At 41.5% G+C, this 14,729-nt stretch overlaps 1 protein-coding gene across 1 annotated transcript in view; it reads right to left on the bottom strand.

Annotated features, from left to right (window-relative positions):
* The window catches only part of LOC142159288 (scinderin-like), a 97,646-nt gene that overhangs the window by 18,354 nt on the left and 64,563 nt on the right, over positions 1-14,729 (bottom strand). The window contains exons 7-10 of the mRNA XM_075214045.1: positions 12,276-12,364; positions 5,316-5,531; positions 3,444-3,565; positions 1,828-1,918 (exon numbers count right to left, since the gene is read on the bottom strand). Of these exons, the coding sequence (XP_075070146.1) occupies positions 1,828-1,918; positions 3,444-3,565; positions 5,316-5,531; positions 12,276-12,364 (518 nt within the window). The remainder of the gene's footprint in view (positions 1-1,827; positions 1,919-3,443; positions 3,566-5,315; positions 5,532-12,275; positions 12,365-14,729) is intronic.

Raw genomic sequence — 14,729 nt, 5'->3', positions numbered from 1 at the left:
GTATTATAAAAAAATATTTAAATATTAAAGTATTAAAGAAAAGCACAGTAAATATATAAGGCATAATGTATCCCCTACTATAAATGATAATGATATTATAAGTTTTCAAGGAGTTCGCTGATCATATTACAAGCACCAAGTTGCAGGCCAAGTGCTTCCACACAGGTCTCAGAGATGAGAAAAATATCAAACGCGTTTCGCCAGCACGGAATTCCCTCTGTAATTTGTGCCCCATCTGGAGATCTCCTATCATTTTTGTTTCACTTGGACAATTCACTTCCCATAGACAGTGCACTGTGTACTAAGAAAATAAATGCAAAAAATGGCCTGCGTGCCCTTCCACCAATTAGTTTAGATATTAGGAGTTACTTCTGAGATCCGTGACCTTGGATACTGCTCCTTGGTGATTTATAATGTTCTTTGTAATTTACAGTATATGTGACATTATCCCATATATAACACCCAGCATTTGCCCCCTGCCACTTTTACAGAGGAGAACCAGCACTCAGATATTTCTGGCTATGTGCCAGGTTCCTCATAGTACAGACACAGAGACGGGGATAAATGTATCAAACTTTCTAAAAAGGAAAAGAATTGGCGCCCATAGCAACCAGATTCTAGCTATCATATTCTAGAATGTAATAGGTAAATGATAGCTAGAATCTGATTGGTTGCTATGGGCAACACCTCCACATTTACTTTTCCAGAACATTTGATACATTTAGCCTAAGGAGATGAGATAGCCATACATACAGATATATTTTTTTATTATTTAAGATTTATAGTTGTGTAGATGTTTACTCATGTTAGAGGCATTTGGTAATGTACAGTAAAATGCAAGAGATGTCTGCAATGAAAATATCTTTTTAAAGTACTTAGGGGTGGAAAAACCTTTGGATCGATTGATATTTTTATCTGTTTAAACATATTCTCTACTAAAGGTGCCATGATCTGATTAACCTGCTTTGGGGACTACAACACTACATTATATTGTATACGCTGTCGATAGATCATTCAAAAAATAAATAAAAAATAAAATAGTTTTGTTAAAAAGTGAGTCATTGTGCGTGTGGTTAAATGAACTGCATTTGGCTGAAGAGCTTGCAATTCACAACCCCTGAGTGGTTAAAAATTTAAGTCGTGCATTCACTACGCTGATCTCAGCGCATTCCTAGAGTGTGTGCTCTGGGTCAAGTTAACTTTGGCAAATTTTAGCTTCGGGTATTTCAGTAAAGTCCACAAAAGTCCATTCTCAAGCTGGCAAGTTTTATCTCCCATGAGAAACTGCCTGATGAGTATTTGCTTGCTCCAGTTATCACGTGATTTATATACTTCATATATTTGTGTACAATGTTAAAAACATTGAAATAAGTCCTGGTGCAATAGCGATTGGGATATTAAAACATTAATGCATTGACGAGCTAATGCAAACTCATGCAATGCATGACTTTCACGGTCCCCCCGATGCAGTAGAACAGCATACCAGGGAAGAGGTCCCGACGATACAGTACAGGGGAGAGTAATTTATTTTTAAACATTTTTATCAAAAGTGTAATTGTCCTATAATAATAACAACGTTTGCAGAAATAAGGAATTGTGTGTTTTTTATATGTTAAAAAGTTAAGATTATTTACTGCTGCATTTTACACTATTACACGTTGCTTCTCACTCAGTCTAGATGCTGCTAAAAAATGATTTTGTTTTGTGTTAGGTAGAAGGTGTGCCAGCTTTTATATAAACACTTTCCCCGTGTGTACATTCTATACATCTGCAAACTCTGCATTTCTAAACACAAGTCATTGTTCTGCGACATTGAGAAAAACCAACCTGAACCGCCTGACCCCCAAGAGAGCGATCCAGCTGCACGGTAAGAAAGGCCGACGTGGTTAACTCATCCCGTGTCGCCCGGGCTCCTTGCCTAAACAGCGTGAACACATGGTAAGTCAATCCAGGATTTAATGTTGTTTTCATTTCTAAAACAGTGCAGTGAAACCAATGGGATGACTATGGGTTTCAAGGCAACATTTCCTTTTACTCCTAGGTAATATAAAATACTTCAGAGATATTTCAACATCTTCTGTTGTGGAAATAAAAACTAGTATCATCATCATCATCAATATTTATTTATATAGCGGCAGCAGATTCCATAGCGCTTTAATATTGGGAACAAACAGAGTAATAAAACAATACTGGATATTACAGACAGAGGTAAGAGGGCCCTGCTCGTAAGCTTGTAGGACAATGGGAGATTGATACATGAGGGTAAGTGCAACATATAGCATATTGGTGCAGCCAGTTTGCAAAGATAAAAAGTGCTTAGTGGGCTGTATGACCCAGTCACACAGCTATGTTGGTCAGAGGGTTGTTGTCTTGTGTGAACTGTGTAAAAGGTGGTAATAGGGTAAACTAGGGAGGTTAAGAGGGTAGTTGAGGAATATTATAAGCTTGCCTGAAGAGGTGGGTTTTTCAGAGAATGCTTGAAGATTTGATGACTAGAGGAACATCTTACTGCGCGAGGGAGGGAATTCTACAAGTGGGTGTATCTTCATAAAGTCCTGTAACCGGGATTGGGAACAGGTACTGAGTGTCGATGAGAATAGTATGTAAAGACATAGTACAACACAGGACGGCAGGGCGGCGCTGGGGCACAGTAGAGGGGGGCCCCACCAGCTCTGGGCCCAAACAAATTTATTAGGGGCGGGGGCCTCCGCAGAGAATTAAGGGAGGTAGTGGGCGCCACTTCTAGACAGCAGCTGCTCCTGAGATGTGAGAGCTGATGTGGGGAGAGTCCACTGCATATAATTAAGGATGTGGCAACGAGCCCACCTTGTAGGCAGCATGTCTGGCTCCACTCCCAAGATTCCGGGGCCCCAGAGCTCCTGCCATTTGCTCCAGTCCCAGCCGCCTAGGAGCCGGGCTCCCGTACAGAGATTAATTAATAACGTCACAGCACTGTCAATAGAGTGGAACTGAAAAGAGACATCAAGAAGACGCAGAGAGGTAAGTAACTACTGCAGGGGTTAGAGCACCCTGAGATGAGGTTACTGTGCTACAAAAAGCTTTGACTTTCGCAGCATGATGAATTACCTAATGCTCTGTCCCCATAGAGGTCTAAAAGGTTCTGACAAGCGATAGATGCCGTTACTTAGGTTAATTGCACAGAAATCTATGATTTCTCCAGTGTTAAACCTTTCATAAATAAGAAAAAGTGGTGAAAGAGCCTTTAGCCAATATCACTGGTCTATATACACGTTCAATAATCGTCTTTATCTTGATTTTTGTGCATTGAATGACTGACTACATTGTTGTGGATACTGAGACTGGAAAATAAGAAAATATTACCAAGACGCCACTTTGATGAGCAAAATTTGGGACCATGACGTCTCTGCAAGACAATCTGTGAATTTACCAGCTACGGGCATAATACGTGTTGTAGAACTCACCAAGTGTAAATGATCTGTCCTTTGGGATAAGTATAGAGAATAATGTAACAGTCGCCGCCGTAGAACTGTCCGTATGTTGAGGGATCTACCGGGATCCGGCCGTTGCTCTCCACCCGCCAAATCTAAAAATAGATGGAAAAATTAAACGGACTATTTACATTTTACATCCAGCTTTTATCTTCCTAAATTATTTCTTACAATTTGAAAAGAGTTATTACTTTAATATCTTACATATATATATATATATAAAATGATATATCTGTAAGGGTCAGGATTCCACATTGTACATATATGACATAATATTCTCATAAATGAAAGCTGGAGGCGATTAAATTTTCGAGTGATTCTGTACATGGAATGATTTGCCAATTTCGGTTAATCCAATTCAATACGGACTAAAACAAAAGTCTCATTAAAAAAAACAACACACTAAAGATATAAAAAGTTATTTATAATACACGTTTGATCATCTTGGGCCTGATTCATTAAGGATCTCAACTTAAGAAACTTCTTATTTCAGTCTCCTGGACAAAACCATGTTACAATGCAAGGGGTGCAAATTAGTATTCTGTTTTGCACATAAGTTAAATACTGACTGTTTTCTCATTCACACAAATATCAACTTTAAATTTCAGTGTACAAATAAGCTGTCAAGTATTTGTGTGCTACATAAAAAAACAGTCAGTATTTAACTTATGTGCAAAACAGAATACTAATTTGCACCCCTTGTATTGTAACATGGTTTTGTCCAGGAGACTGAAATAAGAAGTTTCTTAAGTTAAGATCCTTAATGAATCAGGCCCCTTGTTATTTTTTGTCATTTTTGTTTACATTGTTATTTAAAAACATACTTTTTTAGAGACAGCTTTAGTCCAAAAAAATGATACAATTTAGAATTCTCAAAACTGTCCTCAGCTCATCCTCTGTGAACCAATTCTCGAGCTGAGAAGCAGGGGGTACATATTAATCTCTAGGTACATATTAATATTACATAACACTATCACACATCAACTATACACAATAAACCAACTGATGAGATTATAATTATATATAGGATTGTGGAGTAAAAATTGCATTAAACTGCTTTAGATAAAAACATAATGATCTATCAGTCTAAATTTTTGGCTGAGGGGTAAAAATATTTAAATAAATGCATAAATCCTTTTTGTCCGTGGTGCACTACTGGTCTCAGCATGCTCAGGTGGCCATTAAGTGTTTGGGCATGCTGGCACTTGTAGTACGTTCAGCTCTACATAGGACCCATAGTCTTAAATATTTAAAAATCATTTTTAATGTCCTCCTAGAAGTTCCATCACTTTTTTTCCTACAAACTGAGCACTGCTAACAACAATATTGAAATGACCAGAAAGCTAATTTTAATATGTTTGCCAATAATTGTCTTGTCCATAGTATTTCTGATAAATTGTATATTTTCTTTTACATTAAAGGACATCCACTTTCATTTATTAGATACACTGTGTAGCAGGATGTATCTAACAATGCCAGCGCTAAGGAATTTCCTGACTGTGGGTTTAAAACAAGCTGGCAACGAGCAGATCACATGGATATTTGGCAGGATGTGAAACGCGTCTCCCTTGGAAGACATTGAATTTGTATAGAGCAGATACTGTTAGATACACTCTGCTAAAGGCGTTATCTTACAAACAAAGAAACAGGTGATTTACTAGAAAATAAAATAGGTAATTAGAGACTATGAAATGCGTTTGGTAAAAAAACACATAATTATACAAAGAGTGATTTAACATTTTTGGTTACAGATATTATCTCTGTGTTGGAGAGTTTTTTTTATCATAGAAATATCTTTTATAAATCAACCTGTTACTACATAATTCGTGTTGTAAACAGACGTACCTCCACCTTCCCAGACCCGTCATCCACCATGTTGTGCTGAGCAGCCATTTCCGGGGATTCATGGAGCTTGGAGGCATCAAAATCTACCTGCTGAATGTTCGCAATCCGCTCAGTGACATAAACCTTTCCAAACCCGTCACTCTGATCCCTGTCTCTCCAGTCCTTGAAGAATTGTGTAAAGGTCGGAGTCTCTCCTTCTTCTGGAATAACTTGAATCTAGAAAGAATAAGTACATTATCAAATATCAATTTATTGATACTTTAATTTAATGGCAAAACCAGTGTTTCCCAAACAGATTTATTATATATAACAATCTAGGTATAATCACCAGAACCAGATTTACACCCTCTGCCGACCTAGGCTCCTTTTTCTTTGCCGCCCCATATTATGCTCACCGCCAACCTGGTTAATTGTCAGGTTTGTTAAGAGTTAAAGTGCACCTTCATGGGCTGAGCTAGTATGTATACTCTGTCCAATCACTGAGGCCCTGCCTGACTAATATTCATGAGGTCAGGGCTCCTGGTGCATTATAAGCTACAGATAATGGCTCACTATCTTGTGCCTTAAATATGAACTAAACATGTCTTTATGGGCCCCCTCGTCTGACCGCCGTGACTCTGCATCCCCCCACAATGCGGTGGCTCCCTGTCCTTGATAGGCTGGGAGTGAGTGGCATGGTGACTTCATCACTTCGCGGCACTCTCCCTTTAGTGTCTGGGAGTCACCACCTCATGTCAGGAACAAGGTGAGGGAATAGGGGAATGCAATGTGCAGAGGGAGGGAGGACGGCATGTACGGTAAGCAGGAGGGGAGTATGTATGGTGAAGTGGAAGGGGCCATGTATGGTGAAGAAAGAGGGGGGCATGTGTGGTGAAGCAGGAGGGGGGCATGTACGATGAAGAGGAAGGGGGGCATGTACAGTGAAGAGAGAGGGGGCATGTACAGTGAAGAGAGGGGGGCATGTACGGTGAAGAGATGGGGGCATGTACATTGAAGAGATGGGGGCATGTACATTGAAGAGGGAGGGGGGCATATACGGTGAAGACGGAGTGGGGCATGTATGGCGGAGCGGGAGGGGACATGTACGGTGAAGAGGGAAGGGAGCATATACGGTGCAGAGGGAGCGGAGAAAGTACGGTGAAGAGAGAGGAGGGAGGCATGTACGGTGAAGAGAGAGGGGGACATGTATGGTGAAGCAGGAGGGGGCACGTATGGTGGAGAGGGTGGGCAAATGTATGGTTGAGAGGGAGGGGGCCATGTATGGTGAAGAAAGAGGGGGGCATGTGTGGTGAAGCAGGAGGGGGGCATGTACGATGAAGAGGAAGGGGGGCATGTACGGTGAAGAGAGGGGGCATGTACAGTGAAGAGAAGGGGGCATGTACGGTGAAGAGAGGGGGCATGTACAGTGAAGAGAAGGGGGCATGTAAGGTGAAGAGATGGGGGCATGTACATTGAAGAGGAAGGGGGGCATGTACGGTGAAGATGGAGTGGGGCATGTATGGCGGAGCGGGAGGGGACATGTACGGTGAAGAGGGAAGGGAGCATATACGGTGCAGAGGGAGCGGAGAAAGTACGGTGAAGAGAGAGGAGGGAGGCATGTACGGTGAAGAGAGAGGGGGACATGTATGGTGAAGCAGGAGTGGGCACGTATGGTGGAGAGGGTGGGCGAATGTATGGTTGAGAGGGAGGGGGGCATGTATGGTGAAGACGTTGGGGGCTTGTATGGTGAAGTGGGAGGGGGCATGTACGGTGAAGAGGGAGGGGGCATATACAGTGAAGAGGGAGGGGGCATGTATAGTGAAGAGGGAGGGGGCATATACAGTGAACAGGGAGGGGGGCATGTATAGTGAAGAGGGAGGGGGCATGTATAGTGAAGAGGGAGGGGGCATGTATAGTGAAGAGGGAGAGGGGCATGTATAGTGAAGAGGGAGGGGGCATGTATAGTGAAGAGGGAGGGGGGCATGTATGGTGAAGACGTTGGGGGCTTGTATGGTGAAGTGGGAGGGGGCATGTACGGTGAAGAGGGAGGGGGCATATACAGTGAAGAGGGAGGGGGCATGTATAGTGAAGAGGGAGGGGGCATGTATAGTGAAGAGGGAGAGGGGCATGTATAGTGAAGAGGGAGGGGGCATATACAGTGAAGAGGGAGGGGGCATGTACAGTGAAGAGGGAGGGGGCATATACAGTGAACAGGGAGGGGGGCATGTATAGTGAAGAGGGAGGGGGCATGTATAGTGAAGAGGGAGGGGGCATATACAGTGAACAGGGAGGGGGGCATGTATAGTGAAGAGGGAGAGGGGCATGTATAGTGAAGAGGGAGGGGGCATATACAGTGAAGAGGGAGGGGGCATGTACAGTGAAGAGGGAGGGGGCATATACAGTGAACAGGGAGGGGGGCATGTATAGTGAAGAGGGAGGGGGCATGTATAGTGAAGAGGGAGGGGGCATGTATAGTGAAGAGGGAGAGGGGCATGTATAGTGAAGAGGGAGGGGGCATGTATAGTGAAGAGGGAGGGGGCATGTATAGTTAAGAGGGAGAGGGGCATGTATAGTGAAGAGGGAGGGGGCATCTACTGTAACAAGGGAGAGGTTGGATTCTGCCAGATTAATTTGTACTGGGCCCACAGTTTCTGATGGCAGGCCTGATGATGTATATGACTTTATGGTGAGGCGAAGGCCCCTTCACAATTCTAGTTACACCCCTGGCCACAGTCAGGTGAATACTACTCCAACCTCAAAGTGAAGCCTCCATTTGAGGTCAACTATAAAATGCAAAGTGACAGAAGTACAGGACAAAGTCAGCTTTTGTCCAGCTTGAGGAGGGGAGATATCTAAACTGCGGACACCTACACAAGCGTTGTTTGGACTATCCAGATACACTGGTGCTAAACCAACGCGTCTTGTGGTGTCATCCTGAGCACTTTAATAATGAGGCCCGTTGTATATAAGTGAGAAGTTAAAGGACAAATATACATTTCAGTACCTATGAAAGGAGAGTAACATTCTCTGTTATTATTGTTAAACTGAGATATGAAACAGGTCACACAGCACAGTGCTCATCTCCATGTACAATGTTAAAACCGCAGCACTGGTCCTTCTCCAAACAGAAGACAGTGCCAATAGCACAGCATAGAGGTTTATAGATGTCTGCATGATGCATGGATGCCGTCCACATGCACATTATTGATTAATGCGACATGTAAAGAATAATGTCTCTGTGCTGCGTATATCCTTACTGTGCGTCTGGACAGTATTACATAGATAACAACACATCTCTACACTGTGTTATTTCCTTGGCAGTTTTCTTGTGTTGAGTCGAAAACTCGGAAGGACCCAGGAATTAGCTTATATGAGTGAGATGAATAACTAACTACTGTAACTGCTATCTGTGATGCTGGCTACATTCACTTTTGGTGGCACCGTGTTTGACATTTATAAAGCCTGGAATCTGTACATTAATACAGACTATAAATGCAGACAAGGGTTCTGTGCCTTCATGATACATTAGCTAGGATATGGGAACATATACAGTATGTCAGGATTGTTTTTTTTCTTCTAAGAACAAAGAATTAATTTTAAACAGAGTCCAGATCCTGTGTTACATCTGAATAGCTAAATATGTATGGAAAGTAATCAAAAACTTAAATGCAGAAAAGGGCGAAAAGGTAAAACACAAATGAAGACTACATGCACATCAGTTGAAACGTTGATTAAAGTGGCCGCCACTAGGTGGCGCTGCAGACATACAATTGTTTCTTGCCATCCTTATCACAATGCGTGCAGTGAGTGTATTGATATAGAAAGGTTTATGATAATGACAGGTGAGGTGATAGTTACGTTAGAGTTCATCATGACTGATGCAGCCTGGAGTCTGCCAATTGCTAAATCAACCATGAGTAGTGACCTTCTGCATTGTGTGGATATCTCTTAAGCAATTATTCAGGGAACCAACCAGTAAGTAAAGCAGGGTACACACTACAAGCCTTTCGTCCAATAATCTTCTCAACCAGCCGACGTACGACCACTCGTTTGAAAGTCAGGTCAGTGTGTGCAGTGACACGATGGTCAAAGTCTGGCCAAATGGAAGATTGTCGCCTCATTCGGTTGGTCGAACCGTTCAATAATTTCATTCCAATCTCCTTTCCATTGTGTAGTGTGTATAAATTTCCGACCAATCCATGACAATCCTCCGATACTTCCTCGAGCTGGGGCTCCGTTGGGGCCGTGTGTATGTAGATTTCTAAAGCCTGTACCAGTACCACATGGTGCGTTATCCACACATCACTGACTTGTGTTTTGTATACATGTGTATTGCACCTGTCTGGTTGCAGACTATTACACTTGTGTAAAGCACGTGTGTTATCACCCGTTGCATCTATATTGGGAACCTATTCATATTTACCCTTTATAAACTTATACCTTTATAAACTATTAAACTTATAAAGTCATATTAACCTTTATTAACTAATATTTATGACACACTCAGAATAAACCACACAGCGGTAACTCCTGTTGCAGGGGCATATGAGAGAATGTGTCTCTCCTCTTGAACCAAACTTTGCTCCAACAAGATCTGTTCTTTCTCCTTCTTGTTCTTCTTTTACTGTATCCATTATAGGTTAAAAAATATGAATGAATGAAGAGACAATGTTGTCTTCTCTTTTAATGTGGTTTTGGGTCTTATCTATAGTGAAAGCTCTGCACCTTTATGCTAATGTCTTTGGTATACCATTACATGCCCCGCAAATGTTGCTTCAGTGTGTACAAAATTAAAATCATTGCTCACGACAACATGGCTGTAAAAAATGGCTACCGGGGTGTCCGCTCTTCCCTTTATTGCCTAAAACAAGGCTAGTGTGTATGCAGTCCATGGACCGAGCGATCGGACCATTGATCAGATATAAAATCGATCAGCATAAAAAGTTGGTGGAAAATTCTGTAGTGTGTACCCAGCTTAGGCAATCTTCGATTTAGTTCTGACAAATGTGTCTGTGGAAGAGAACTTAGCATCTAGTGACCATAGCTCAGTGTGGATTAATATACAGACAGCAGCAAAACAGAAACACTGTAATAAAATGTTTTAGATTTTAGAAAGGCTGACTTTAGTTAAATGGGAATTAATTTACAAGAATCTCTTACAGGGTGAGAATTGATAGGTGGAGCACAGGAACAGTATAATATACTACAAAATGCATTAGATTGCACGGCGCTGTGGACCTTTTGTGGCTCCTTATATGTAAATTATAATAATAATTACTAGATGCAACAGAACTTTGTGCTGGACATGTTAGTAAAAGTAAAAGGAAGAGAAAGACAATATTGTTTTTCAGAGACGTTGATAAAATTGTGAAAGCATAAGAAATATAGACAAATCCAATTAGAGGAGGATACAAATCATAAATCTAGTCTAAAAGAGACTAAACTCACAATACAATGTGCTAAAGTGTAGAAGACAAAAGAAAATATTGCACAGTCTGTAAAAAATGGGACAAAGCGATCTTTAGATACATTAGTAAAACTGAAACATAGAAACATAGAATTTGAAGGCAGATAAGAACTGTCCCATCTAGCCTGCTCATTTTTCAACCAATGGTAACTTCAAACCCTATTTAAACCTTAGTTATTTGTAAGGATATCCTCATGTCTATCTCAAGCATGTTTAAATTGCCCCAATGTATTAGCCTCTACCACCTCTGATGGGAGGCTATTCCAGTTATCCAATTTTTCCTCAAATTTCTTCTGAACCAACCTTCCTCCAGTTCAGAAGTCATTTAAGGGAGTAAAACTATAAACGGAGGGAGGAGACCAAATGAAGGAGACCAAAATAATTGAAGACTGCCCAAATAATTATTTTTACTCTGTACTTACTGTTCAAATTCAAAGCGGTCACCTACACTAAAAGGGGAATATATACTTTACTGTGCTACATACTTGACCACTCTGCCGGAAAGTCCAGAAGACAATGGCAGAAGGCAATTTGCAAACTTTCATCCGCACTTGCCACTTGACTTCCCCTCCGAGCCATCATGGCGGGGAGTGTCAGAAAGTTGGCAAGTATGCTGCACTGTTAATATATATTATATATTTATTACTGAAGAGGTGTTGCTTGAACTGTCAAAATGAATTATTAAAATTATTCAAAGTATTATAATAACAAAGAGTCCTGCTTGCTGCGCCAATTAACCAGACTGTTTAAACAATCTCTGCTAAAAGTTATATTTCCAGGTGGCTGGGGAAGTAAAAATTCCACTGCACAAAAAAGGTAATCTGGAGTATGATAACTACAGGCCTGTGAGACTCATAACAATAGTATGGGAATTAATTTTATAACAAAAGAAAAAAAAAGAATTGTTGACTATGTAGTCAAATGACAAGATCCAAGACAGCATGAATTTGCTGCTGTACAGAGAGAAGGAGAGAAGGGGCAGAAGGGAGATAATATAAAATGTTTCAGGAAGACAGTTTTTAAAAAACAAAATCAGAGAATCTCTACAACAAGAGGACAAGAGAGGAAAACTGTAACATAAGTATTACAGAAATAATGATAGACCCATGGAACAGTCTAATAGCATTTGTGATGAGGGCACATATAGTTAAACAATTCAATAATGTATGAGGCAAACCAAACACAAAAACAGCAGACTAGAATGACCTGTACAAGGTTCTATGTTTCTACCTTTATAAACAGATAGCTTGGGGCACGAGGTGCTATCGAGTTCCCGTCACATATTATGCTGTTGATCCAAACCTCACGGCACCGCAACAGGTTTTCCATTGTGTTGGCAGGGCCACTTATTTGTGTGAAGTTTGTTTAGCATTGGACAAGGTGCACTTAGAAATACACTACTCATCGAAGAGCAACCGGAACTCGTAAAAAACTCCTCATTATAATGCGCCAATCACCAACTTGCACCCGCTCAAAGTTGGTGCACGGACCAAAGCTGATACACACTACAGTACCTGAGTATTAGCGGGATAATTCATTTGTTGTATGAAGTCTTCAGCCGTCTTCATGGCAGCTTTCCTCTCATTCACATTTGCATTTTTGCCTAAGTGAAGAAACAGAACCATTATCAATACACTGTATAAATCCCACGTTAATGTAATAGACATAATCATGTTATGTACATCTAAAAAACATTTGCAGAATACGCACATATCATGTCATATCATTACACAAGACACTGCAAAAACCTTAATTCATGCACTCATCATCTCCCGCATTGACTATTGCAATTCCCTCCTTACTGGTCTTCCAGAAAACAGACACAAACCCCTACAATCTATTTTGCACGCAGCGGCAAGATTGATTTTCCTTGCAAACCGTTATTCCTCTACTGAATCACTCTGTATGTCTCTACACTGGTTGCCTGTTTTCTGCCGAATCCAATATAAAATAATTTTACTAACCTACAAGGCCATCAACAAAGCTGCACCAACATACATCTCCTCTCTTGTCTCAAAATATCTCCCAACTCGGCAACTCCGTTCTGCACAGGATCTGCATCCCTCATCCACCCTCATCACATCCTCCCATTCCCGGGTACAGGACTTTTTCCCGGCTGCACCCACTCTATGGAATTCCCTCCCTTGCACAATAAGACTCTTCTCTGGTCCACAAACTTTCAAGCGTTGTCTGAAAACCCACCTCTTCAGACAAGCTTATAATATTCCTCAACCACCCTCTTAACCTCGCTACATTACCCTATTACCACCCGTTACACAATTTCACACAAGACAACAACCCACTGATCAACATTGTTGTGGGACAGGATCATTTAGTTGTGAATCACTTTCACCATGCAGTCTGGCTGGGCCGAAATGCAAAATGTAGACTTATCTTCATGTATCAAACTCCCATTGTCGTAGATTGTAAGCTTGCGAGCAGGGCCTTCTCACCTTTTGTCTGTTTTACCCAGTTTGTTTATTAGTTTACTGTGTTTGTCCCCAATTGTAAAGCGCTACGGAATATGTTGGCGCTATATAAATAAATGATGATGATGAACGACAATTTTCTTGAGAGCGCAGCCTACTAATATAGGCCTACACCTTCCACTGCCCTGTGGCTTGTAAACCACATGATATTTTGTTTTCCTGAGCGAGCTGTGTTATCGACACCACAAATGCCCATTGTGCTGTGGTAACAGGGTAGTAGCAGAACAATGTGTATCTTTAGACCACACACACATCACCATAACTCACAGAAGACAAGATGTGACACAGAATGACACAACTGCCCTGCTAAATATGGCAGCAAACAGTGAAGTTTATTAAAATGTAACAGACATAGGGCTCTATTTATCAAAATAGGGCGATATAGAAGATTTCGGGCCTGGATGGAATTCCTGACTATGGCCGGGGGCGATGGATAATTGTGACGTTACTTCCACCCAACATATCACCCAGTGAGACAGCACCTTTACCCCAAATTCTAACCTTGTGAAATAAATATGTTGCAGGCAATTTTATAACTAAATGCTTTATTTATATTAAAAACTGTTGGGTAAGTTCCATTCCCGGGACTTAAATGTTGGTATAATAATGAGTACATCACCTTTGGATGAAGACCATCCAGTGTAGGCTTCTCTTGTTTGATATTTTTCTTCAGGTAAGCAATAAAGGTGCCTGCACGAACGTTGTATCTGGTCCTCTGACCAAGGATCATACCAAGTTATCTCACTGATAAAAAGACTAATTAGTGTTGAGGATTTTTACCAAAGTACCAATCCTAACGGGTAAATGTAGGTAGTGGGTGGGTACATATTTTTGGGTGGTGCTTTGTCCTCTGCTTGGAGATGACAGACCTGAGTCTTGTGCATCATGGGTGACCAGTCTACTTGTAGCAGGTGAGAGCAACAACATCAGGTACTGCTTGATCCAAGGAGGGGAGAGCACCCACTTTTCTCAGTACAGAACTGTCCAAACATTACTATAAGTACTGAAAAAAGCAGAATTGTGAGTCTGGGTTTCCCCCTCCAAAAATTACACTTTGCAGCAGGGATAGGGTCCTGGTTATTCCGATTTATCTTCCCAGGCTTATGCGGCTACGCTGAGAAGAAGACTCAAATCTGGTCCACAGATGTAGTGTTGGGAGATAATGTGAGGGCCCAAGGGGTGCTGCTGGTCTCACGCTTGGAACTTGAAGGGGAGGGGGGCACCGGCACTGCAGAGTTTATTTATTAAGACCCCTAAGTTAATCTTTTTCCGAAAATGTAAAAAAACAAATGTCACCATGGCAGCTATGCTCAGCTCCTTGCGGCTCTAGCCGGCAGTGGTAAGAGTACTCTTACAGCTTGCCAGGCCAGAACAAGGCGCCTCTGCGCATGGCGCATGTGGGAGTCGGCAGCCCGGACTTGGGTTTCAGAGCCTCTAAAATAAATTTAATACAGTAAAAATAGAATACAATTCCCCCCC

This window comes from Mixophyes fleayi, chromosome 5, assembly GCF_038048845.1.
Source record: "Mixophyes fleayi isolate aMixFle1 chromosome 5, aMixFle1.hap1, whole genome shotgun sequence".
In the NCBI taxonomy this organism is placed as follows: Eukaryota; Metazoa; Chordata; class Amphibia; order Anura; family Limnodynastidae; genus Mixophyes; species Mixophyes fleayi.
The sequence above is the reverse complement of the archived record's forward strand: the minus strand, read 5'-3'. Positions and strand labels throughout refer to the sequence as shown.